The sequence below is a fragment of the Pleurodeles waltl genome, chromosome 5 (assembly GCF_031143425.1).
Source record: "Pleurodeles waltl isolate 20211129_DDA chromosome 5, aPleWal1.hap1.20221129, whole genome shotgun sequence".
Taxonomy (NCBI): Eukaryota; Metazoa; Chordata; class Amphibia; order Caudata; family Salamandridae; genus Pleurodeles; species Pleurodeles waltl.
The window spans coordinates 1,049,699,942-1,049,726,668 of NC_090444.1; the positions used below are offsets into that span (position 1 = coordinate 1,049,699,942).

Sequence of the window (26,727 nt, forward strand, 5' to 3'; positions counted from 1 at the left end):
CCATTTAAAGCACTGCATGTGACCAATTTTCATAATGTAAACTGCACTGCGCTGAATTGGCTCCAATTTTTTGTAATCTAATTTCCCCGGTTTGGAGTTTGGTTCTACTCATGCTCAGTTAGCACCTAAATCTTAGTATTTCACCTAGCTGTGGGGGTGACATTTCTATTTGTAGTGGTTATCCACACATCATGCCGCTTTAAGCTAGTTCTTCACAAATAGCTTCTCAACATTACTTAATCAAGCGAGATCAACCACTCATCCATAAGATAACTGTCCAAATTTAAAATTCCTGTGATCATTGTCGAATTAAGTTGTTTGCATTGGATAATACAAAAAAAATGTAAAAGGGTTTTGAAATGTTACTTAGCCACACTGCAACATTACTGACACCGAGCCCCGCTTCCGAGCCACACAATTCAACGACCTTCTGCCGCTCCAGTGCCCATGCGGCAGCACTGGACTAGAGAAGTCAATATCTCCTGTTAAGGTACAATAGTTTCTGGTGACAAAAGACAGCAATTGCAATCCCATTGCTTTTCCTGCTACCTAAATGTCAGCAGAGCACCCTCTGAGCACATCGATCTAACAGCAGTCTTTTCTCTACAAGACGTCACGTGACTGCCTTGAAGGCGGCTCTGTGCGCGTGGCTTGCCAGGCAGCTAGATCACGAGTTCATAAACACCAGTGCACGGAGCAGGTGCATTCAGTTCGGACTCTACTAGGGGAATGCCTGCTTAGACCACCAAAATAAAAATTTTATAACAAAGAAAGAAGACCAGATACCTTAACAGCCATACAAATCCAACTGACTCCATGGTAATAGGCTGGAGCTTAATCACACATCCATGTGCAATTAAACTCAAAGGATGCGTGAAAAACAAGCATTACATTATCACTTCTATCGGTGACACAATGCACGTGAAGGCTTCGGAGCCAGGGAACCCACAATGAAACGGATAGTGCCATAGTAACAGATACATCCTGGGTGTGGTTAATTCATATCTTATTGTCTCCTGCTCTCATTCTATCAATGCGGCATTGCGCTGCCCCAGCTGATGAGTGCACCAAGCTATAAAAAATGTAGTTGGTATTTGTGATCCCAGCTGTCTTAAGTAACAGGAGAGCAAAAATCACAGCACTGGTTCACGAAATATTTCATGTTGTGCATGGTGCTGGCTTATTGCTTTTGACCACTAAGCAGCACTAGAAAGTGGCTTATTGTTGGGCCACTACGGGCCCCCTATCGCAGTTGGGCGAAGTTACAGAGTTAGTTTGGTGGACTCCTGTACCAATCTTTATATGACAGCCTAAGAGCAAAACACAAGACACTGGAGCAGCCCTAATCCTTCTTGAAAAGTGGAAGGTCCTGAAATTATCTAGACAATACCTCTGCGAAGAGGTTTACCTTTAGGTCTCTTAAGAAGGATAGTAAAATTAGGGATATGTTTCAGAATATCACAGTCAAAATATCATTGGTAATAAATGTTGCATCCTAAATGTTGTTTACAAAAATATCACCCCATTTACTAATAGAAAATCTGCATCCAGTAGGATGATTGTTGGACGCTGACCTTTGTGCAGGGTCAACCCAAAACTTTTTGCCTTTGCCCTTCACTTTTTGCTGGATTTGTTTTTTTTGGCATTGGGACTGTGTGCACTTTGCTACTAACCAGTGCTAAAGTGCTTGTCCTCTATACTTAAAACATGGTAACACTGGTTTACACCCGATCAGCATACTTAATTTACTTGTACGTCCATAGTCAAGTGGCACTACTTGTGCTCAAAGCCTGTACATTAAATGCAACCAATGAGTCTGCAGCACTGATTGTGCCACTTGTTTCAGCAGCCTTTTAAACATGTTTCAGGCCTTTCATTGCAGAGTCTGTGAGAGCAGCTTAAACTGCCATTTCGACCTGGCAAAGTCAATCTTTTGCCAGGCCCAAACCTTATTTTTTATTGTATTTAAGTCACAGTTCAGAGGACAGGGTGCTGTGTATTTAATAAATTGGACCTATACATTTAGGTTTTACATGTTCTGGTAGTCAAAAACTTTTAAATATGTTTTTCACTAGTGGAAGGCCCATCTCTCCTATAGGATAACACCAGAGTTGCCTCATTAAATTTCACAAGTGCACTTCCAAATGAGAGGAGATAACCACTTCACATTTGGTGTCTCTGGAATCCTAATTTAAAATCAGACCTTATGGTGAAGTTGGATTCTAAATTACAATTGTGAAAATGACACTTTTAGAAAGTTGACATTTTCTTGCCATAGCCATTTAGTGCCTGCAGTCTGTCTCTGGGTCACACGACTGGGTGTGAGTAACAGTTGGGCTTTGTGTATTCCTCCTTGACCGCAACACACAATGGGAGCTTTGGTATGACTGGATGAGTCATCACTGGCAGGATGGAGCTTGGCACAGCCCTACCTACACCTGAAAAGGCTGTGCCCCGCCTCTACACAAAGGGCTGCATACCCCTTAGTTAGTCTGGATTGAGGGCAGGAAAGGGCAGGAAATGCAGGAAGCCTGTGGACATCAAAGGGAAACTACAGAAGCCTCTGCCCACTTTAAAGAAAGGCCCGGTATAAATATCAGCGCTCAGCCACCAACTCTTTAGTGCACTAGAACTGTGAATACTCTGACTGGAAGAAGGACTGCTGTGCTGCTGAAAAGGAACGCCACTCTGCTGGACTGCTGCCCTCTTGCCTAGGTGAGAATGACTGGACCTGCATCTGTTGAACCCAGGACCCCAGAGAGACTCCACAGGCTAGTTGAGTTGGCTGGCCTTCTGACTACAGCCTCAGGAAGAGAAGGTTCCAGCAACCTTGAGCACAGCACCTGCACTCTGCCATCTGTGAGTCCAACCATGTCAAGTGATGCCACCTCAGACCTGGACCCTTGAACATAGGCCTGAAGGTGCTCTGCCAGCCCATCTGTAGACCTAGCAGAACCAATACATCCTCTCTTCTATCCGACGCAATCCAAAACAGAACCAATGCATCACCTCTGCTGTGAGAGTTCTATCAGTGCAAGGGCTCTACATCGACATCACAGCGCACACCTGAATCATCACCTGAGTGAAGTTTTCCAGATGTAGGCCCATGCGTTACAAATCTCTCATCAACTGAAGCTTCAACAATGATGCAGGTTTTCACATCGCAGCCTCTCAGCTCCTTGGAACTGAAGCATCACCTTGATGCAGCACACTTCCTCAACACCAGACTTCGTATCACACTCCCTCGTCAACAGAATCCTCGACGAGGACGTAGCACCTCACATCGCAATTTCACAGCTCCTAGGAACTGACGTATTCCTTCAGCTGAGAAACGCATCCTTGGCACGAGACCTTGCAATGCTCCACAACCAGGATATAAAGCACTCTTTTTCTGCTGACCAAACTGGGACCCTCTAGGCAGCTCACTCTCCATCGTGGTCGGACTGAAGTTGTGACTTTATCGCGGTCTGGCGTGACCAGATATCCATAGCTGGCTCGCTATGTTTTTTGGCGCTATTTTCCCTGAAATCTTTATTATTGCATTTCTATGGTTATACTGATTGGATCTTTGTTCTTTTGGTCTTGTTTTATTTATTAACAATTAATCTATTCTTCTAAATCGGCATGGGATCCTTTTAATGCTATTTTCACTGTGTTACTGTTTGAAGTCTTGCACAAATACTTCACACATTGCCTCTAAATTAAGTCTGTTCTGTGCCAAGCTATCAGGGGGTTGAGCACAGGCAAGTTTGGGGATTGCTTGTGGCTTCTGACATGAATTGTGGTTTGTGCTTGAGTAAGGGTTTAATCCCCTCAACCAGAAACCCAATTTCTTAGAGGCAGCAACTACTGCAGCAGTGCTACTAGCTTCACTGATAGAAAGAATGGCATGGGAGTAACTCATGCTAATTCGGCAACCAACCTCAGTTTCGTAAGGAAAATGTTTAGTCCTTTTTTTCTTGCTGGTGTTCCCCTTAGAGGATCTTATCAAGGACCGCCACAAACAGAGGGGAAAGGGGCTAGAGAGGGGCGACAGAAAGAGGGGACATTATGCACCAGACACAGCTCTTGCGCTCCAGCTGCAACTAAAAACTGATTGGTAAAGCAAGCCTGCGCTATTTATTTTAACAGGGAAATAGCTAACATAGCCGAACGATAGGTGTCACATGGTGCTGTAATGTGTTTTTTTAATTTTCACAGGGACTTTTTTGTTATGAGAATAGACAGCCCAGAGGGGCCCAGCATGGTGTTTTTGACCCAGGTCCCACAAAAACAGCTAAGAGGCAGGAGCCCAACAAGTTGAATGACTGTCAAAGGAGCAGCTCAACATTTGTATGGTTTGAGTGTAACAGTCTATAAAACGATGAAGGCATTGAAATTAGCTTCAGTACTGTATGGTCTAGCCTACCTGTTCTCAATCATCAGAATACTGACAATTGTGCTTTGTAAATCTGTGTATAGATGACAATTTGATCTCCATAATAAGACTTGGATCAGGACTCTCTAGCACCAAGGGTTAAATGTTTTACAACAGATAGCAGATTATGCTTACAGATTCACAAGAAGTGCTTAATTTGTGCTAGTGTTTGCTGCTGCTGGACACTGGCCCTTAACCCCAGCACTTACTTATGAAAATCCACCACAGGATGGCGCTGTCTATTTCTGTACAGAAAACATCAGCGTCCAGGCCATTCTCCAAAGGTTCTCCAAGGGCTTGGACTGAGCTTCCATCCTGGTAAGAAGTTTCAGGGACATTGAAGATTTCATCTGCCAGCACCCGGGCTCTCTTGCTGAGAGTCCAGACTTGCCAAGTGTTGTCAAATACAGTGCTTGGGCCCTTAGGAATGAGTACTGGTGCAACCAAGAAGAAATCAAGCACATTGACTCCAGTTTGACCCCAGAACTGGTGCCGCTGGCCCAACTCTGCTCCTTTGCCTACACCAGAGCCATGGTCCCCATGGAGGGCAGTAACCGCGACCAACGCCACAAGCCCAATGCTGCCGCAGCGCCTCTGAAGTCCCGTCACAGCTGGAGTCCAGAGCGATGTGTCACTAACATCCATGGCACCTGGCTCTTTGCAGAACCTGTGGCATGTGGTGTGACAGCAACACCGCAAAGTTGACCCTCTGGATTCATTGACCCCTCCTTGTTCTAAGAAACCGGCACCTCGCCACCGACACTGCATCACCTCCCCTGCAATGGTAAGGAACAGACGCTTCACCTCTCCTGCCTAGCCGTAGGGAACTAACACCTCAGCTCCCTTGTAGCAGTAAGAAACTGATACCGCATAGGCTCCAGCAATGCCCTCACCACCCCGACTCGGTGGAACCTCTCGGTTTTCTCATTGTTCGTACTGTACCTGGAGTCCGAGTGAATCTGTGACCGTCTCGCACTCCCTCGTGAATGGTGTCAGACTGTTGGAAACAACTCCGTCAAAGTATTGTGATAGTCCCAGCTAGAGCTATTGTGTTTCTAAGTGCTTTACTACATTTAATCTCTAAAAATGTGTATCTTTGCTTGTGTATGTTGGATTTTTGTTGTTTTGGTCTTGTTTTACTCAGATAAATACTGGCTATTTTTCTGAACTGGTGTGGAGTAGTTTTGTGGTGTGTTCACAGTATTACTGTGTGTGTACAAATACTTCACACATTTCCTCTGAGATAATCCTAACTGCTTGAGCCAAGCTACCAAGGGGTGAAGGAAGGATTATCTTAGCTGTGCAACTCTCTTACCCTAACTAGAGTGAGGGTCCTACTTGAAAGGGTGCAAACCACTGGCAATTAGAGACCCCACCTCTAACACACCGTAAACCACATTTACCTCTGACTTTGAGGAGTAGATTTCAGACTGTGTAGGGTGCAATTCTACCTACAAAATGTTTGAGGATATCCACATATTGTAAGTTTGTGGAATAAACCCTATGAACGATTAGCACATTTGCTCACACTGGAATTTCTTTCATACTGGAGAAAATTATCATGTGAAGAATTCACTATGAGTGCAAATTCACATTCTGTGATTTCCCACATAAATGAAAGTATTATGCATCTTGGTGTACAAATAGGTTTGAGAATAAGACCGGTATCACCCTGCCTAAAGATGAAGAAATCAGTATATAAGACAGTTTCCTGGTGTGGTGGGAGGAAAGAATACTTGTGACTGATTCACAAAGTAATTGTGGCAGGGACTGCCTCAAAACTGTTCCTGCATCCTTTCTTTCTTTATTCAGTTTCCAGGACAACCTTTCTGTACTTCCACACTGTGAGTCAAGTGCCACTGGCCTTGAAATTACAACCCATGAGCAAAACCTTAGCTCCACATTCTGTGTGACAGATGCTGGGTGGCAGACATAAACCCTGAGCAGCTCCATGCTATTTAATCCCCCAACCTTTAAAAGAAGCTACTGCAATGTAAGTAGATGTTGGGGTGTCATGAGTGACATATGGCTCCAGGCATATAGGTGTGCAGTCTTGATTGATTCTGGTATAAAACAGCCTAGAGACCCATACTATGATCACTCTATATGCCCTTTGTGCAATAGAGCCTATATTAGTGATAGGGAAAACTGTTATGTTTGTGATACTGTAAACCTTTGAACAAGAGTGACAGGCAGAAACATGGATAGTGTGCCCTCTTACAATGAATGTGCTGCTGCCAGGGCAGCCACAAACGTGTGGGGCCGCCCTAGGCAGCACTTTCAGTGAAACAGGGAGTGGCTGCTTCAAACCTGCTCCGTCTCTCCCAGTGCAGGCGGCAACCCATCCGCACTTGAATAGGTGAGAGAGGTCCCCTTGCAGGCAGGTGTAGTGAATGCACCTGCCTGCAAGGGGATGTCTGTGGGGGTCTATGGGACCTCTTTTGACCCATCCAGATGATTTCCCCTTGCCCCTCAGGGGCCACACTGACAGTGTGCCACCTTTTTGTGGTGCACTGTCAGTGAATCTCTTAAAGGCACGTTTGCTTCTGCACCCACATCCACAATATGGCATGGACGCAAAGTCAAATTGATTCCCTTATTTCCATGGAGCCATTCACCCCTGAAAATAAGGGACTGCCTCTAAAGGCAGCGCTGGAACTACATCTGCGTCAAAGCTATCAGTATAACCCAAAGGGTTGCACAAGCGTTTGCAGCCCCTTCTGTAATTCCACAGTGTCCTGTGAGTGCAAAAAGCGGGTGCACACCCCCGTTGCGCGACCAGGGCACTACCTGTAATACTGGTCGTGGTCTATGTATCTACTTAAGCACACGCCGGGTGCTAACATGACATGGTCAAGTAACATAAAAATATACTGCTAACGTGCTCAAATAAAGCACCAAAAGACCCTTTTCACAGGTGTGCCTTCATTAATGCAGACTTCAGAAAAGCCATGTTGCATTACAATAGATGTAGTCCTTGCTGTTTTCGTTATATTTTCAATTTTCATTTAACAGCAAAATGCTGAACAAATTTCAATGAGGCAATTTCCTTTGATTTAAGCGCTCAATTTTCACCAAGTCACTTTCCGGATGACATGTTGTTTCGCTTCTATTAAAGCCCGTTCAGAGAAACGTAACATTTTTAGGTGGTGTTGACAATTCAAAATGGTAAAATACTTATGCTTCAATTCCAGCAAGGAAACAGCCCGTTGGTGCACACATATGGACCCGAATATGCAATTTCAAAAATACAAAAAAAAGGCTATGGTAGCGCTGATGACCACATTCTGTTCCCCTCTGCAGAGCATTTGATGGCCAAGTCTTCAGTTCCACTGGTCATTTCTCGGATGACACTCTGCAAGGAGTTGTTTTGATACGAAGAATGGGCACACACAGATCTTTGAGTAATGACACATTTGTGCCCTAAAGCCAGGGAAGCACTGCCACACAGCTCAACCACTAGAAAAAGTCTGGTCCTGCCTATGAGAAACTCTCAAGATGATCTCCCCTCAATAAGTCAGCACAGGTAAGGATCACGGCAATGCTTCCCTCTTCACAAATTACACTGGGATAGACAAATGTATAGGCTCTTTTCCGAATTCCTGCCTCTTAATGCACTGGGACCATTGGCAGAAGATTTGGCTCAATATCTGTAGTCCAATCAGTGCCTGGAGAGGCGCCTTCTCCTTTCCTAAGACACCAGCGACATGTTTACAGAGACTGCACACATTCAGAGAGCAGTTTCAAACATGGAACTTTATTTTTAATGTGCGCTAAGGTTAGGAAACAGATTCGTACAGGCTTATTCAGGGATTGCCTGGGCCTGAATAAAACCTTTCATGCATCCTCCTCTAAGAAAAATGTGCGCTTGCCATTTAAAGGGTGATTACAGTAAAGATGTTTTGCAGTTATGTGTAACTAAAAGCCAAACAAAGAATTAAATCAATTGCTTATGTCTGGTGGTGTTATAATTGCCAATTTAGAGATCATCATGTAAAGGAAACACAAACTATCCAGACTCTCGTGGACATCATTTAGGGGTCACCAGAGGTCTTACCGTTTGTGACCCTGGTACTGCTCCACCCCCTTTGCTTTCTAATTTTCACTATTTGAGGAATAGAAATGTAGTAGAATTAGCTGTAATATGCCCATCCATGGCAGCTGAGGTACATAGAAAATACTTTTAAATCTAAGTTGTGTGCGTGCTTACGGGTAAGAGTGTGTTTATGTGAGAAAGAGAGTATGTAAGTGTGAATTTGTGTAAGTATGTGTGTTCGACTGAAAGTGAAGGTCTAGGGACGTGTGATGTCACTTGCTACCTCTGGCATTTCGGTGAACTGATGTCCATGCAGACTCCTTGTGGGTTTTGTTTGCAGAAACAGGTAGAATTGTGTATCTATGACATCCACTAACAGAAACATTGGAAGAGGTATTTCCAGTTCCCTGGATAATTCACAAAGTTTTTTAAAAATTGCAATGAGATGTCATGCATGAGAAGCAGCATATATTAATTACTGATGGACTAAAAAGTCAGATTTCCCTCTGTCATGCCCCTTGCCCCACCAAAAACTCAGCAAAATGCCTCCATGTATTTTACTAATGCAGAATAGTGCAGCAGCAGACCCTCTTCTACCCTCCCTTAACGCACAGAATGAAACCTCAGCCCTAGCAAGGTCAGCAATCCCTTGGGAGTGCAGCAGAACAGGCGCAATCTGGCCCTGTTTAATCAAAACACTGCATGTGTGGTGATAAAATACAGATATCTGTGCCAACCTCTCAAGCCTTCGCTAGGTAGTATGATTTACGACCCTACCTCCGCGTGTAAAAAACAACAATGAATCCAATATTTTCATTTCACAGGTGTCTCTACAAAACAAAAAACGAATAAAGCACGGTCCCCAGAGAGCAATGCACTTCCTGAGTGGCTAAGTGCTGACGAGAGAAAAGCGGGAAACAATCCTGTCAGAGGAAAGCCAGGGCCTGGGTTAACTCTTTTATGGTAGCTGCTGAGAGGTGCAGTGGACGGCTTTCTGCTGCCAGGAGAAGAAGGAAGAAACGAGAGAGTGCCTTGGTGTTCTTTCATGCCTGTAGTTTGATGATATGACCACTGAACTGCATAGAGAGCGACAGAAACAGTATGCAGCCGGACTGCGTTCGCTGTGATGAGGGTCCTACTGTACCTCCAAGAGCTTCCAGCGCATGTTAAGGTCATCCAGCTGCCGAGACATCTTTAGCGAAGGACGGATCTCAAGCGGGGCGAGCTGGCTGGACAAGTCATTCACGGCTTTCACTTTCAGGTCGATTGGTGCAATTTCTTCTCTGAATGCCTGGAAGGAAGAGCAGAGCTTAGAAAAGTGCCTGTGCCAGACAACTGGCCATAGATCGCAGGGGATGCAGATCAATGGGGATTCAGAGGTGCGCACACTCAAAGCCATGAATTTCTTTGATTTAATATACTGAGAGGTCGCAATCAGTTAGAAAGTCGGCCAGGACACCTGGGGTTACTTTAATGGCCCTGTGTTGCGATCAGCAGTGAAGAGAAATATTGAAGAATTGGAATCAGGATAATGCATTTGTAGATCAAGAAGAGTTTAGCAATTCATAATGCCTAAGGTATTTCTATAGCGTTTTCAAGGACATTCGCTTTAAATAAAATTCAAAATAACAAGATTTGCTGGATCTTCTGGGAAAGATGTAAAATAAGTCATGTGGAAAGCACAGGTATTGAAAAAGGAACAGGGAAGAAGACAAAAGAAAGAGGTCAGGTAAAAATGACGGTCACTTTCCTGAATCATAGGTTGATAAAGAGGAGGAAGGAACAGGATACTTCTAGGTTAAGAAAGCCATACACGATCAAAAATAAGAAGCAAAACAAAAAGAATGCTACTATAAGTGACACCCATGTAAGCAAAGAACAAATTTGTGGTGATGGCATATGAAGATATTATGTAAAAGCGGATTAAAATGAAAGAAAATGTGAAAGTGGCAGGATTATGTGTAACGAGTAACTTCAGTAGAAAGATGCAACTTTCAGTGGAGTAGAGGGTGAGGTGAGAGAACATAGAGACTATTAGGAAAGGAGAAACAAGTGGATTTGAACAAATCAGTTATTATGTTGCAAGAAAAACAAGCCAAACAAAGTAGAGCTCGGAGGAAACTGACATTTGACAAAGGGTTCCTCAGTCTTGGATGAAAGTGAAAAAACAGAAGGAGAAAAAAAGATTTCAATTTAAAGCAAGGAGTCAGAGAGCATGCAGATGAAAGGAGTAAGTTATGTTAGTTAAAACTGGCGATTAATGCATTCATTTGATCACCTTGCTGTCACAAACATAGGTGCATTTGTAATAAATTGGAATGCCTTGATAGCTTCCTATAATATAACAGGCCTAATGAAACCAAGGACTGCAAAGCGGAGAGTGCTCTCTTCTTAGCAAACGATTAAACTTGAAACAATGTGCACTCCTAACAGCATCACTAACCCAACTAATGTAACAAAAACGCATTCACAGTTGAAATCGAGCCAGTAGTTTATTATTACGTGAAAAATATCAAAATAACTTGATTCATTTTATTTAGGACCAACAAATGGGGCTCAGAAGCATGATGCAATCTTGTGGGACTTTTTACTTTACATGAATGAGCCGAGGGGAGGGAGCGAAAGAAGCCATTTGTGGAATATGCGGCTACGAAGATAGTGCAAGATGGATGAACTGCCTTACTGAGTTAGTCTGACCATGTTCTGAAGCGTGATTGAACAATCTAGAATCTAGCATACCTAAGGTCCTAATGTATAAAGCCTACACTGCAAACTAGCCAGTATTTTTGCAAATCGACTGGTTTGTGAAATTACTCCATTTTGATATGCCACTGATGTACTAACAAGTACAATGCACAGAGCACAGTAGCCTGCCTTATCAATATTTATAAGTAAGGAGGCAATTTGTGACTTTGAGGCCCCCTGGAAACGCAGAGATGGAGGCCTGCCAGAGGCGGCTGATCTGCATTCATGTATTCCCAGTATCTGCATTTGAACCTGCTTTAGAACATGTTTACTTGCAGGGAATGACAGGGGGCAGACGGTGTTCCCTGGACCTCAATTTGCTCTCCTATGGCTACCTGCCACCATTCACAAACTAGATGCTGTCCACGGGGAAACGGTTTGTGACTGCAGTTGCGGCTGTACACCACTGATGCATGGCATTCTAAATAAGAACAAAGAGGGGAGATGATTATTTCACACCCTCTCCTCTTTGCAATTTAGAGGCACTCTACAACTACATTTTGCAAATTGGTAACACTGTTAATTCACAAAGTACATCTAGCAAAAAGTGCCTCCTATTTTTGGGGTCGCACAGCCAGTGATTCTGAGAATCACAAGCTTGACTCAACAAAATCATTTTGTATATCAAGCACTAAGATATTTTTATCTAAACTGAACATACTAAATGTTAATGGCTTTAATGTCTTTTAATAAAACAGATTGTCTGACAACTTTAGTATCTGAGAAAAATAGCTCCTGTTTAAGTCAATCCCCAGGGCCTGTAACTGTACGTGGTTTCCTTATTGTCAGAAAATTGAGGGTACACCATATAATAAATAACTGACCTGACTAAAATGGAATGTGCAAGTAAGCACAGAATTGTACTCTCATTTTGTTTTACAAAGGATGCAGGTTTTTTCCTCCACTGCTTAATGTTCCATCTCACCCTAAAGAACCAGGACAGGGTGGTCTTCAGGTGTGGGAAAAGGCGAGGGGAGAAATGAAGCTCAGGACTGCCTGCCAGTAAAATGCAGTGTCCTTAATGTCCAGGTAAAGAGCGACAGGGCAGCCACTAAGAGATATTACACCATGCTTCCCATTTGAAGACAACTATAGTTTGATCAATGCACTCCGCTTAAAAGACTGCATATTTTGAGAGCATGGTCAGATTGCATTCTATAAAAAAACAGCAGCAGGAGAGTCATTGCTTATTCAGTTTTGTAGCTCACAGAGTAAAAGTCCTTTTGGGTTGGGCAGTAAAGGTTCCTACACTGAAACAGGATATGGGGCTGTACCATGAAAAATACATTTTAAGAAGTGCAGGAAATTCACTTGAGAGCAGAAACGCATTGGCCACCACTATCTTGTGCGTGGCGCATGGTGGGCAGACATTTGTTCGTCCTGAACAATTAAATTGACGGTCCCATCAGGAAGTGCTTAATTTGTAAATAAAAATGTGCCGGTGCCCAAAGCCCTCATCTTAAACACGCCGCTGCTGCAATTAAATGTGCGAAGAGAATACTGAGGCAGTCTCATCCTGAACCCATCAGGACATAGCAGGGGCCTGAACAGATATTAATATGAACTTGAACTAAATACCTAGGTTTTTAAGACACCAAACAAATGTTACCTGGCGTAGTTTGCAAGGAAGTGGTCCTTATACCAGCAGTACACATAATAACAGGCCATTACACTTTTTTCCTGCACCTTTATAAGCTGTTCGAAATAATTTCAAACAGGCCGCAAATAAAACGTTGCACTGACAGCTATGTGCCACTCCACGTCTGTTAAAAGTATATCACCCTTTCAACTGGCTCCTGCAACATTATATTAGGGAAGATGCTTATGGCCAGGAAGCCGGAATTTCCATCAGCTCATGCTTTGTATGCTTAGTACTAAAGCGGAAGAGATAGTGTACAAAGAAGCCAAATGATTATTTGCAAATAATACTGGAGGACCTCTGATTAGTTCTGTGATCTCTAATTAGAATTCCTTGGATTTATCTCCACAAAAAGGATTTTACGCAATGTTTTGGGGCAGTAGTGAAAGGCACAAGATCTGTTAACACACCTAGAAAGGTGCTGAAGTCTAAAGACTTGGCCTCACAGATTTCTTCCCGCGACCTGTACCTGGGGATTAGCCACAAAAGGCATCCTCCATTGAGAAGTGTTTTTTTAAGTGATATTTCACAAACATAAATTTGAGAGACATTCATGCTTCCTTCCGCCGACACTGACAGCCATCGCAATAGTGAATCAAGTGGCAAGTCATTTGTTATGTGCACTCTTTGGGTGGCCTGAGTTGCTTATACATGGATAACATTATAGTTTAGCAAATCATACACAAGAGAAGGATTCATACAGTGTACATCCTGAAGCCATATATTTCAAGGACCTCTATTATGTGATAATTAAGAAAAAGGAGGGAAAGTGAAATAAATCAATTGCCTAGAATCACACAATTTGGTCAAGTGGGGAGGCCAGGACTGATACCAGGTTTTCTGGTTTCATATTGTGCATTTCAGTCACTAGATGTACATGTTTCACTTCTCCTACACCCACCCTACATCACACCCCATGCCCCCTGCGTTTCCTCCAGCGAGGAACATCTCAGGCTTCACAATGGGCATGGATGTAAGCATCTGATGTGACTGAATCTTATGCAAAGAAAAATGAGTGGTGAATTACTTGGGAGGTGAGGCATGAGAGAAGAAAGAATAGATAGGCGCGGTCTAGCGCGTGTGCTACTGACACTTGCTCAGTCTGACCATTCAGGAGAAGATGCATTGGAAAAGATGACAATGAATTGTAAGCACAATGTCAACATCAAATGAGAAAGACAATCTACAAAAATATTCAAAAGCAAGGAATTAGGTAGGAATACGATAGACAGTTGCACAAGACATTATGATTTGGACACACGTTTAGAATATCAGAATGCTAAGGTTATGTATTTAGGTCAATTGTATATTGCCAGATGGAGCAATGTTCTGCTTCTATTAGCTTTTGCACTTGCTTCCACCTCTGAGGTGTCTGTGAGTGCATAAAACCCGCTTGAATTTCAAGTTGGAACTGGACAAATGTAACCATTTCAATGCAGTTCTGCATAACTGCAGGCCTAAAAAAATCCAGTCTTTAACTGTAGCTTGGATCTCATAGCTGTCATGTGTCCATGCAGTTTACAGCAAGGCACTATACCACTGGTTCCAGGTAACTGGCTCAAAGCACTGTGCGTGGCCTTGTTCTGGAGGAGCTAGTGACTGCTTCCATCTGCACTTGCTTCATTCTAGCCACACAGAAATAACATACATTCGAAAATCATAGTAAAAATTTCAGGATTAGCCAAGAAAACCCTGAACTCTTGTTCAGGAGGCCCTCGGGGATGATGCTACTAGAACAGAGGCTTCTTTGAACATTAAAGTTTAAATACAATGTCCAGAGTGATAGCTTCAACTATCCTTGTTTCCAGAATGCCTTGAGAACCTGTAATGTTGTGCCCTCTTGTTTATTCATAGTTCCCCTTACCTTCCTGAGCAGTCTCCTGCCTTGGTGCTCAGTTCTTCCGTCCCCTTCAGTGTGCCACGCTTAGAATTTACATCTGTTTGTGCCTTTTGAAGAATGTTGTCTCCCATTACCCTGGTAGCCTTCCTGGCTCTTTAGCCAGGGTTCCCTTCCACTAGCCAGGATTGCATAACACAGAACAAACTATCGATGGCGAAACTATGTTGTCAGTGTTTCTGTGTTAGCAAGACACTGGCTCTCTATACGTCGAGTGGGCATGGCTATTTTTGCCAGGATTTCATTGTGTTTCTGTTCTGTTGGCAGCATTCTCAACTCTACCTCCCAAGCTCAGACTGATGTCCCCTTTTGCCGCAAACGTTCTCTGCCTGTCCTTACTACCTTCGTATGACTTAGTAAATCCCTTGTTTCTCCTCACTTTAGTAGTGATATCTGCTCTTACTTCTACGCTTGTGGTTTCCTGTTGATCCTACTCCAATTCTTCTAAGTTATCATGATCTACGCCGATATATTTCTAACACGTGCCGGAGTAACTCAAGTTAATGAGACTTCGGACTCCATCCAGATTATTAAAGCAGGTGTTGGGATCCAACGCAAGCCCAATGATATCTGCCTTTGTTTCAGACTGCCGTTACTATATTCGGTAAAATGCCGAGACTACAATAATAACAGTTGCAGCCGTGTGAGACCTAATGTGGATTATTGTGGCTGCACAGCAGTGACTGGACATAGCTGTAAACTCTGCAGCAAAGCTAAGCCCCATCAGTAGAGTAGCCAGTGTGCTATGGGCCCTAGTGTAAGGAAAGAAATGGGTTAATGATAAAAACACAGCAATAAACAGGGTTCCGTGGGCCTCTAAGGGCTCGGTTCCATTGCAACTGCACCTGCTACACCAGTGGAAGCTCCACTCCTGGGGTCCATTTCACAAGATACCATTTTAAGGACCTACATTAATTTACCTTGCTCCTCTGACACTAATTTACCTAGTGCTTCACCTCCAGACAGCCTTGTCAGCTTTACAGAAACTGTTTTTCATTTTTCATAAAAGAGAGCTTGTTTTCTCAAGGAACATCAAATGCCAGAACGCTTTGGAGATCAGGCCTTGGAATTCTAATTAAGATCCCTGAACACCATTCATACCTGTAATGCATAAGCAACAGATGAACGGAGACTATTGCTTTGAAATCTTTAGCCAGGATAAGATTTCAGCACAATGCTTTATTAACAGAAAGGTGGAGCATGTTGTTGACTCTGACCACTACAGATAATAGAAGGCCTGGAAGCAGAAGCATAAATGTGATCGATCAAAGTGGCAGATGCTTAAGAGTTGACTGTATTATGACAGTGCTCTGCGGGGCCGGGGATATCAGGCCACTGAGGATGCCCAGTTACTCCTCTTTCAGTGTGACATGCACTCTAGGTTGGAGGCACACATTATGGCCACCTAGGAGCTATGGTCATATGCTAAGCTTTAGCATCCCATCTTTTTCTGTTTCAATGTCACGTGCAAACCATGCCGGTGTTTCAAGATTGCATTTAAAGTTGATTTTTCGAGCCAAATGAGATATAATTGACAACAATCATCCATCATATAATACAAGCAAATCATCTATTCATAAAATGACCCCCACCCCAAAACAACCATTGGAAATGTGCCTAACTCTTGCTTGCCACCGCTAAACAGACCAAATCACCCTTATATAGGGTCTATTTTTCAAAGCAAAGAAAATCATATATCATTTTTCTCTGTTTTTCCAGAGACACAGCCAGGACATGACAAATGTCCTCCAGGTTCAAATGTAAAAAGGTGATCTGATTAGTGGTCCAAGGTTTGAATTTGACCGTGAGCTTAGCTTCTAATCATTCAAATATTGAACGCCATCTCAGTAGTGCACATATGTGTGCAGACAAGGTACTGCTAATTTCCTGTTTACAACACATTTTGGTTTGTCGATCTAAAAGTTCACACCAGATACACACCCTTCAAAGCAATGCATCTTAGACAATACTACATATTTTCCTAAATGTACCTTAAAGTACAAGTTACTTACATTCGGTAACAACATATCTGGTAGAGACATATTCTAGTTGCAGATTTATTACCTTATAATTCCCCCCCCGGCGTCAGACTGGATTCGGAGATTTTTTCTTCGAGCAATACCCTTGCGCATCGGTAAACTCCGCAGACATCGTAGTCGCCTGATGACATTGGGAGTAGTAAACAGATGCTGCCTGAGCACAGTGACGTCAGTTTCTTTTCACGACTTTCCATGCCAAAGTGCAGAGCCGCTAAGAACACTGAGACTGGTGCACCAGAGCTAAGGCCCTGAATGGGGAAGCCCTGTCCCTAGAAATCAGTTCGTAAGCGGGGAGGATGGGTGGGTCGGTAAGGAATCTGCAGCTATAATATGTCTCTACCAGATATATTGTTACCGAAGGTAAGTAACTTGTACATCTGATAGAGACTTCTAATTGCAGATTCCTTACCTTAGAATAGATACCCAAGCAATGCCATCCTCGGAGGTGGGCTGTGAACCAAGATCCTACTAGAAAGTCCTGCAGGACCGAACGACCAAAGTAGCAGCCCCGACAGACCTGACTGTCCAGGCAGTATGTTTAGTAAACATGTGCAAGGATGCCGACGTAGCTGCCTGGCAGATATCCAGGACAGGAACTCAGTGAGCTAACACAGTGGAAGCAGCAGTTGCTCAGGTGGAATCAGCATGCAAGCCCTCAGGGGGTTGCTGCTTGGCCAAAGCATAGCACATCTTGATGCAAAGAAGTACCCATCGATAGATGGTACATGTTTGCACCACCTTACCCTTTTTCGCACCCACATATCCAACAAAGACTTGATCGTCCACCTGGAAACTTTAGTACGATTGAAATAGAACGTCAACGCTCTTTTTGGGTCCAGACGGTGGAGTCTCTCCTCGTCATGAGAAGGATGTGGAGGTGCGTAAAAAATAGGCAAGGTGATGGTCTGGCCTACATAAAAAGGTGTAACCACCTTGGGAAGGAAGGAAGCCTTAGTGCGTAACACCACTTTGTCAAGATGCACAGTCAAGTATGGGGGCTTTGAAGAAAGAGCCTGAAGCACACTCACCCTGCAAGCAGAAGTGATGGCAACAAGAAAAACAGACTTGAATGTAAGCAGCCGTAATGTACAATTGTGCATCAGCTCAAATGGAATAAACATTAAGAAAGTAAGCACAAGATTGAGGTCCCACTGAGGCATGATAAATGGAGTGGGAGGAAACACATGGGTGAGACCCTTAAGGAACCAACTGACAATAGGAGACTTAAAGAGTGAAGGCTGATCAGGCAACCTAAGAAAGGCTGAAATAGCTGATAAATAACCTTTAAGGTTGCAAAAAGGAGAGCCCTGCTGGGCTAAAGAAAGAATGAACAAAAGAACCTCAGAAAGAGGAGCAGAGAGGGGTCAATAGATTTGTTGGAACACCATGCCACAACTTTATGCCAACAGGCGTGTACCGTCTTGGTGGAGGGATGCCTGGCTGCCAAGATAACGTGAAAGACTTCAGGAGGAAGGTCAAAAGCAGTCAACTGCCGCTGCTCAATCTACACACATGAAGGCGAAGATTGGACAGGTTCAGGTGGAGAACCATCACCTGCTAATGCAACAGAAGATCCACCCAAAGAGGCAGTCTCAGTGGAGGATCAGTGGCCATTCTCAATAGCTCTGGATATCGTACTCTCCATGCCCAGTCTAGAGCCACCAAGATAACTTGGGCCTGGTAGGTCCTGATCTTCTTGATAACTCTGGGCAGGAGTGGTATAGGTGGAAAGGAGGCTGGAGTTCCAATTGAGACGAAACGCGTCTCTGAGCGAGTGCCCCTATGGAAACTTCAACACGCAAAACAGCTGACATTGCACATTCTCTGTGGAGGCAAACAGATTTAACCAAGGATCTTCCCACTGCTGAAAGAGACCATGCAACACCTCCGGATGGAGATGCCATTTGTGATCGGCTATGCATCGATGGCTGAGTTTGTCTGCTCTGGCATTCAGAGAGCCTGCCAGATGTTGAGCCACCAGGGTAATGTCCTGATGTGCCAGCCATGTCCAGAAGCACAGTGCCTCTTGACAAAGGGTCCAGGACCCTACTCCGCCATGTGTGTTGCAGTACCACAAGGCAGTAGTGTTGTCGGTGAACACTTGCACGATTTTCCCATTGAGAGAGGGAAGAAATGCTTTCAATGCAAGCCTGATCGCCCGGAGCTCCAGAAGATTGATATGGAGCCCAGACTCCGCCGGCGACCAGAGACCTTTTATCTCTGCCTCTCCCATGTAGCCAGCCCATCCCAGAAGTGACATATCCGTCACAATGGATAGATCTGGCTGGGGAAGGAAGAGCGATCTTCTCTTGACCCAATGCGATTTGAAAGCCACCATTGCAGGTCTTTCACAGTCCCCTCCGAGATCTGGACCATGTCGGAGAGATTTCCCAGATGCTGTGCCCACTGGAACTTCAAGTCCCACTACAGAGTTTCATATGCCTTCTGGCACATGTCACTGGCAGGATGCAGGAGGCCATGAGGCCCAGCAGCCTTAGACTCAGTCTCACCAAAACCCAAGACAGAGACAGAAAGATCAGAATCATAGCCTGAATATCTTCGACTCTCTTTTTAGGAGGATAGGCCCGAAACTGCACTGTGTCCAGAACAGCTTCGATGAAAGGGAGCGTCTGAGAGAGAGTCAGGTGTGACTTAGGCACGTTTATCGTGAACCCCAGTGTGTGCAGGAGGTTCGCCGTAGTCTGAAGGTGGGAGACAACTTTCTGGGGCGAGTCTGCCTTCAACAGCCAGTTGTCGAGGTAGGGGAAGACTGAAACCCCCAACCTGCACAGATGAGCTGCAACCACAGCCATCACTTTCGTGAACACCCAAGGGGTGCTGGTAAGGCCGAAGGGGAGCACAGTAAATTGAAAGTGCTCGTGACCTACCACAAATCATAGGTAACGTCTGTGGGCAGGCAGGATGGGAATATGAAAATAAGCGTCCTGCAAGTCCAACGCTACCATCCAGCCTCCTGGGTCCAAGGCAGACAGGACCTGAGCCAGGGTGAGCATTTTGAATTTCTCCTTCTTGAGGTCCCAAAGGTCTAGGATAGGACGTAAGCCCTTGTCTTTTTTGGGCACCAGAAAGTAGCAGGAAACAACAACCACAACCTACTGCTGGCACAGGGACCCTCTCTCTCTACGGCTCTCTTTGCCAAGAGAGCCGCAATGTCCTGGCGGAGAAGTGCCAAATAACCCTCTGAAATACGGCTGACTGATGGAGGCATGGCTGGTGGGGCAGATTTGAAGGGGAGGGAGTAGCCCCTTCGAACGACCTGAAAACCCACCTGTCCTTAGTGATGGATTCCCAGTGGTCCAGGCGATGGCCAATCCTGCTGTCAACTGGACCAGAGTGAGGGGATGGACTAGGAGGGTTTGGTGGCTGCAGCAGGGGCAGGGATGGACTGGGCTGAACAGCATGGATGGCACGGTGGCTGGAATAGGGACGCTACAGGAAGCCCTTTCTGTGGACGAAGGGGGCAAAAGGCAGACTGTTGGGGGAGAGGGGAAGTGAAAAGGACGAGGGACCGAGCTGTAGCCTTGAACCTCTCCAAAGCCGAGTCCACCTTGTCTCCAAAGAGGCGGGTGCCATCAAAGGGCATGTACATGAGAGTCTGTTGGACATCCCCAGAAAAACCAGATATACGCAACCAGGCGTGGCACCTCAAGGCCACTGTCGTCACAACTGATCTACCTAGAGAGTCGGTCACGTCTAGTCCACATCTGATAGGGAACTTTGCTGCATCTATCCCATCGGTGACAGCTTGGAAGACAATAGCACGGGCCTCCTCCGGTATCTGCAGCAGAACCTGTGTGACCCTATCCCACGGAGAGTGGGTATAGCGGCCGAAAAGGCATGCGGTGTTCACTGACCACAGCACAAGACTGAAGAAAGAAAACATCATCTTCCCAAATTGTTCCAGCCTTTTTGATTCCCCGAGGATGCCAGGATGACAAGACTCTCAAGCATGGGGTGTTGGGACAGGAATTTAGGGACAGGAATTTAGGGTCATTCAGAGCGGGCCAATGGCAGTGTGCAATAGTCCTGTTCACAGGAGCCTCTGTGTTGGGTCTGGACCAAGTACCCAAAAGGACATCGGTGAGAGCTTCACTGAATGGTAGAAGAGGCTCCGATGTGGAAGCCCCTGGCTTAAGCACCTCAATCAGGTGATAAGATCTGACCTGAACAGTAGGCAGCTCAAGGCCAAGGACCACAGCCGCCCTACTGACCACCATGGAATAAGTCACTCCCTCTGCCGCAGCCACGGTCCGAGGAGACAGCAGGCCAGCGTCTGGAGAGGAATCCAGACCACTGGCCTCGCCCAACTCCTGTGCCCAGTCCAAGTTAGGGTCATCCTGGTATTCATACGGGTCCAAGGACCCCCTCAAATCCTTCCCCGAATTCATAGTCATAAGAAAAAGAGTCAGAATCCAACCTGGGGTGTATAGGCCCCATCGAAGAAGAAGGCAGCATCACCGACGCCGGTCTGACTCAGTCGTCGGGGATGAGGATCGGGTCGACATCAAGGGTGGGCACCACTGATGTTGGGAGCGTTAACAATCAAACAGGCACCAGGGAAGGTCTCAATGATACGAATGGCATCGGTGCGGATCCTAGAGTGGATCCAGAGGGGACCTCAGTGGCCAGAGCCACTGGTGCGGAACACGCAGGAACCCCCGACCGAACCCCTTGGGCCCGAAGGCACTGTATCAGGGTCGGCCTGCCCAATAATGAGGGACATGGCCTCATAAAACTGCTTTAATTGGGCAAGGGTCGCTCCGGTTCCCGGAAACTCTGGAAGCGCGGAGTGGGCCCAGAAGCAGGCTCCGAAGACAGAGGCCTCGAGCGTCGACGCTCCTCCCGCGTTGCATCAGCCAAGCAAAGGATCAGGATCTCTTCAACTTCTTCTTACCTAGACCCAAAGACTTTGCATAAGAGGAATGGTGGTGGCTTCATGACCGGTCGAGACCTTCCCCTCGAGCGAGACCAGGACCTACATGCAGTTGAGCGTTGGGCTGCCATAAGCTTGAGGGACCGCTCCCTCAAGGCCTTCGGGTGCATGGCCCGGCACTCGGAGCACGACCTCGAATCGTGCTCGCGCTCCAGGCACCACAAACAGGCCCGATGAGATCCGTCACCGATATCCTGGGGTGATAGTCCTCGCACGGTTTGAAACTGGTCTTCGTGGGACATCCCTGGACGCACCAAAAAACTCACCAAATACTCGACAAAAGAGTCGAAGTCGGTCAAAAAACAACCAGGGTAGCTCTCTCCGGATCAGCACTTGGCGCGGAAAGAAAAGTACTGACGTCACTGTGCTGAGGCGGCATCTATGTACTACTCCCGATGTCATCACGGCCACTATGATGCTAACAATGCCGAGGGAGTCGACTGACGCCACCTACCAACGTGCAAGGGTATTGCACAAAGAACAAATCTCCGCATTAAGTCTGACGCTTGGGGGAAAAATCTAAAGTAAGGCATCTGCAACTAGAAGTCTTTATCAGATATCCTTGATTCTGTTTCAGTATGCTGTTGCATTCCTGTCAACTAACAAGGTGCCAGTCTATATCAAACTAGATTGGTTCTCTTCACAGAGTTGCTCTGTGAAGTGATAATATGGCATGGTGTTGCATAGTATGAGCTGGAAACCTTTGCAACCTTGTGGGTGGTGGTGCTGCACAGTTGATGTCCATCTGGTGTCTTACAACCTCATCTAGAACTTCAGTGTCAGACTCAGAAAGTGTTTGTGTTTTGGGGAGGTGAAGATGGCTGTGAGACATGCTCGGCAGGAAGACACGCCCCCCCCCCTTTCCTGGCCCTGTACTCTCTTCATCCTCTCTCACATTGTCAATTTTTCCTAAGTTAGCAGAACTGTTGTTATGTGTTTTTAATGAATCAAGGTGTGTGCCAAGATTCAGAATTTGGGAGCTACAGTATAGAATTGTTGGCTGCTTCCCTGAAAGGAAGGAAAAGATTACTTCTCCAGCCCATCGCCACCAAAAAAATAACTTAAACAGGGTTCTAGCGTAAAATAGGCAGTTGTTCTTCACAACAGTGGATAATTAAAAGAAAAAGACCTTTCACTTAAGTGATGCAACAAAAAGAAAACCGATGCCAACATGTTCTTTTTCAGTAGGTGTCTAAAACTGTATTGGACTGCCCAAGTAGTGCGTCGCAACTATTTTTGGAGGCATATCAACCCACGCTTGACGTGCTTGTTAGAATGAATATATGTTATGGGTTTCTGCTCTCAAGAGAACGTTATTTCGTATCTTGATAATTAACTGGTTAATAATAATGGTCTATTTAATTTCAACATTGTTTATGATCCTTCTTATGTCTGTTAAATATCAATTTATATGTACAGATTCGGTTTTATTTACTCTCATTTCAATGCTATGCCTCATAAATGTTATTTTGCACAAAGCATAGTGCTCAGGGTAAGTGTTTTGGCCAACAAACAAATGTCAGCTTGACAATAGTTTTGCTCTTAGAAAGTCTGTCACTGTCTCTCTACGCAACAACTATATGATGGGATGAAATGCAGAACGTAAGTTACTCTCTTTGGCCTGTGAAGATCTTCTTTGAATTACTACAGCAGATTTCTGGTGCTCAAATGTACGCGGCACCTTCACTCTTACAAATGAAGCAACCACCGCCTTCGATTAGCTAACAATACCTTTTCTCATCAATGGATAAGTCTACTTTTTGGCAGCATCATACACAAGAAAATTAGAGAACAGGCTTATTCTTTCGCACGTGAGATTTTCAAGAACAACTATTACACATGAAACAATATAGGACTGGTGTGAATTAAAAACACATACGGTTGTCTTGTCAAGATGATCCTGTAATGAGTCTATGAGAAGGTCCCCTACTGGCTTCCATCCACTCCGCACCAACTCAGCCTCTTTTATATCTGTATCCAGTTCATCCATTGCTCCTTGAAGGTCCTGTAGCTTTTCAAGTGCTTTGTCAACTTGCTTCTGCCAACTGCATGCCTGCAAGTTCAGGGCCTCCCATTTTTCTTTCACCTCTGAAGACTGCTTGCGCATGGCCCTGGCAATCTTCTGTGCTTTCTCCTCTGCAGTCAACTCTGTGGAAATGACAACATACACTTTCAAAAACATAACAATGCAATTAGGCCAAGACAAAAATACTGCAGCTCACTGAACTACAGTCCATGGATTAATACATTAAAAATCTGAATTCTCCACGCAGAGGGGAGACCATTTCAACATGTGACATCGACAATGCAGAGACACCCCTTAAAAGCGGAATAAGGAATTAAACGTCAGGTAGTAGGGGGCAAGGAGACAATTTTTATTAGTTATGTTAAGCAAATCTAAGAGGTTAAAGGTAAATCTAAATTAACATATGGCTTTTAATTACAGCTTTGCCTGTTCTGTTCTTTGCCTGGATAAAAGTAGTTGTTGATAAGAAATAGGTGAAGATCAAATCAGGAGACTGAGTGCCTTGGAGGGTGCTCTAAGGTGCGTAAGGTAGTGCAGTCACACTCTCCTTTGATCGCATCATGCTTCCAAAATGACTGTCAGAGCCATACATAGAAACCACCCCTGCACGCTAACATCAGTGTATCATAAACACTTCTGCTCTCTTTCGTGCAGAGTGGCAGTGACAGTCTGCAAACCATGAAGCGTGCAATGTCCAACATGGGGCCCTATAACACTCAAGAGAAAGGGAAAGAGGACGGGCAGTGAGAAATCTGTGGTTAGACAGAGTAACCACCAGAAAGAACGTTAATAAAAGTAAGTTCTTCTGATGGATACTTCTATCTGCAAATTTATCACGTTCTGAATAGATACCAAAACTACATCCCAAGATGGAGGGTCTAAGGAGTGGACTTTACATCAGGTAATCCTGCAGTGCAAAAGGACCTTTTCTGCAAATCAAGCCTGTAATGACTAGAGAAGGCGTGGACTGATATCAAGCATATCCTAGAAGATGTTCAGCAATGGAACCTCCCTGGATAAGGCCATAATGGCTGCCTTAGCTCTAGTCGAATGAGCTTGAAGGCCCTCAGGAAACTCATTCTTAGCCAACGTGTCAGTCCCTGTTCAGGAGGAAACGGGGAAATCAAGGGTTACTGGGCCACAACCGTGGGGCTTGAGGCCTTTTACAACTGCTGTCCCGGGGTCTGCCTTACTATGGCTCTGCAAACGGAGGCAAGTACAACCCTTTCCGCATGTGACTATCAGTGGTAGCAAGACAGTCACAGGCTTATCAGGTAGGTTAGAGTGAGTTATTCAGGGTTGAGAATATGTACCACCCCCCAAACAGCACAATAAGATCAATGTCCAGCGTAGTACTTAACTTTGTAGAGAAGACAAGTACTTTATTGCACAGAAAACATAGAATTCCACTAGACAATCAACAATGCACAAATACCCGGTTCACAGATGTGAATATTTTTTCTTTAGTCATCCACCTACCCCTTTTGCTTACCCCTTTCTCTGCCACCCACCCACCAATATCTGGTCAGCATTTAAGGTATATTGGTGGGTGCAGCTCATACCCCCCCGTGAACTAGTCTTAGCACTCAGGGGGTCATTCTGACCCTGGCGGCCGGTGGCCGCCAGGGCCACCGACCACGGGAGCACCGCCAACAGGCTGGCGGTGCTCCCATGAGCATTCTGACCACGGCGGTTCAGCTGCTCGGGGGAATCCTCCATGGCTGCGGAGCGCGCTCCGCAGCCATGGGGATTCTGACACCCCCTACCGCCATCCTGTTCCTGGCGGGTCTCCCGCCAGGAACAGGATGGCGGTAGGGGGTGCCGCGGGGCCCCTGGGGGCCCCTGCAGTGCCCATGCCCATGGCATGGGCACTGCAGGGGCCCCCGTAAGAGGGCCCCGCAAAGTATTTCAGTGTCTGCCATGCAGACACTGAAATACGCGACGGGTGCAAACTACACCCGTCGCACCCCTGCAACTACGCCGGCTCAATTCTGAGCCGGCGTCCTCGTTGCAGGGGCATTTCCTCTGGGCCGGCGGGCGCTCTTTTGGAGAGCGCCCGCCGGCCCAGAGGAAATGTTAGAATGGCCGCCGCGGTCTTGTGACCGCGGTGCGGTCATTTGGCGGCGGAACCTTGGCGGACGGCCTCCGCCGTCCGCCAAGGTTAAAATCAGGCCCTCAGTCTCTTAGGCCAAGGCCCATTCAGTCTGCTTTGAATAATTGAGCGAAGCACGTCAAGGCCGGCTGCCTTGTGGCTCTGGAGAAAACAGCAGTGTGCCACCTGGAAACTCCTATAGCATGGAAGGAAGTAAAAAATTACATGAACTGACAGCAGGGAACTTCTTCTGAATTACCCCTTGCTGTTACTTCAAGAGGCAGGATGAGGTCGATGCAGACTCAAATGGCATTACTTAGCAGCGATCAGGGGCAACTGCAGGAAATGTTTTCAGTTCGAGGCTTATGTCGAGGGGAATCTCAAGAGGTGAGGAATCCACTAAGTATCCATCACAAAACTTTGATTCTAAATCCATCACATATACAAAGCAATCAAACTACATAAATTTGAAAACAAAACGGAATCAATTGTAATGTAATATTTTAATAGCACATAGATCAACCAAGTTAAACATCTACAGGAGACTATGAAGTTACTGTACTTGCTAGTTATTTCTTTGATGCAATATTTGTTTTCATAAATGATATGCCCACATGGAAGTAAAGCTGCAAATAAGCTGTTTATAATGAGTATATACTTTATCTTTCATAGTTAGCTCAGTTCATGGTTCAGTGCAGTGCTAGGGTGTACAATACCATACCTAACCACAAATTGAAAGAATAATTAAACTCTTGCCACTTCATAAGGCGTTCCCCAGATTTAGGTTCGGGGACACCAGCATGCCACAATCTCTAATTTTGGACAGTCTTCCTACACCTAATTCTTAGGATTGCAGGTTATTTATCCACAATGGGGAATAAA

General features: G+C 45.3%; 1 protein-coding gene across 7 annotated transcripts in view; it reads right to left on the reverse strand.

Moving 5' to 3' along the window:
* UTRN (utrophin) overlaps positions 1-26,727 on the reverse strand; it is a 1,374,288-nt gene that overhangs the window by 332,001 nt on the left and 1,015,560 nt on the right. For 5 of the 7 annotated variants that reach the window (XM_069235248.1, XM_069235247.1, XM_069235252.1 and 2 more), the window contains 2 exons: positions 23,607-23,875; positions 9,598-9,744 (listed from right to left, as the gene is read on the reverse strand). In XM_069235248.1, the coding sequence (XP_069091349.1) occupies positions 9,598-9,744; positions 23,607-23,875 (416 nt within the window). The remainder of the gene's footprint in view (positions 1-9,597; positions 9,745-23,606; positions 23,876-26,727) is intronic. The other 2 variants (XM_069235249.1, XM_069235254.1) reach the window with 1 other exon arrangement.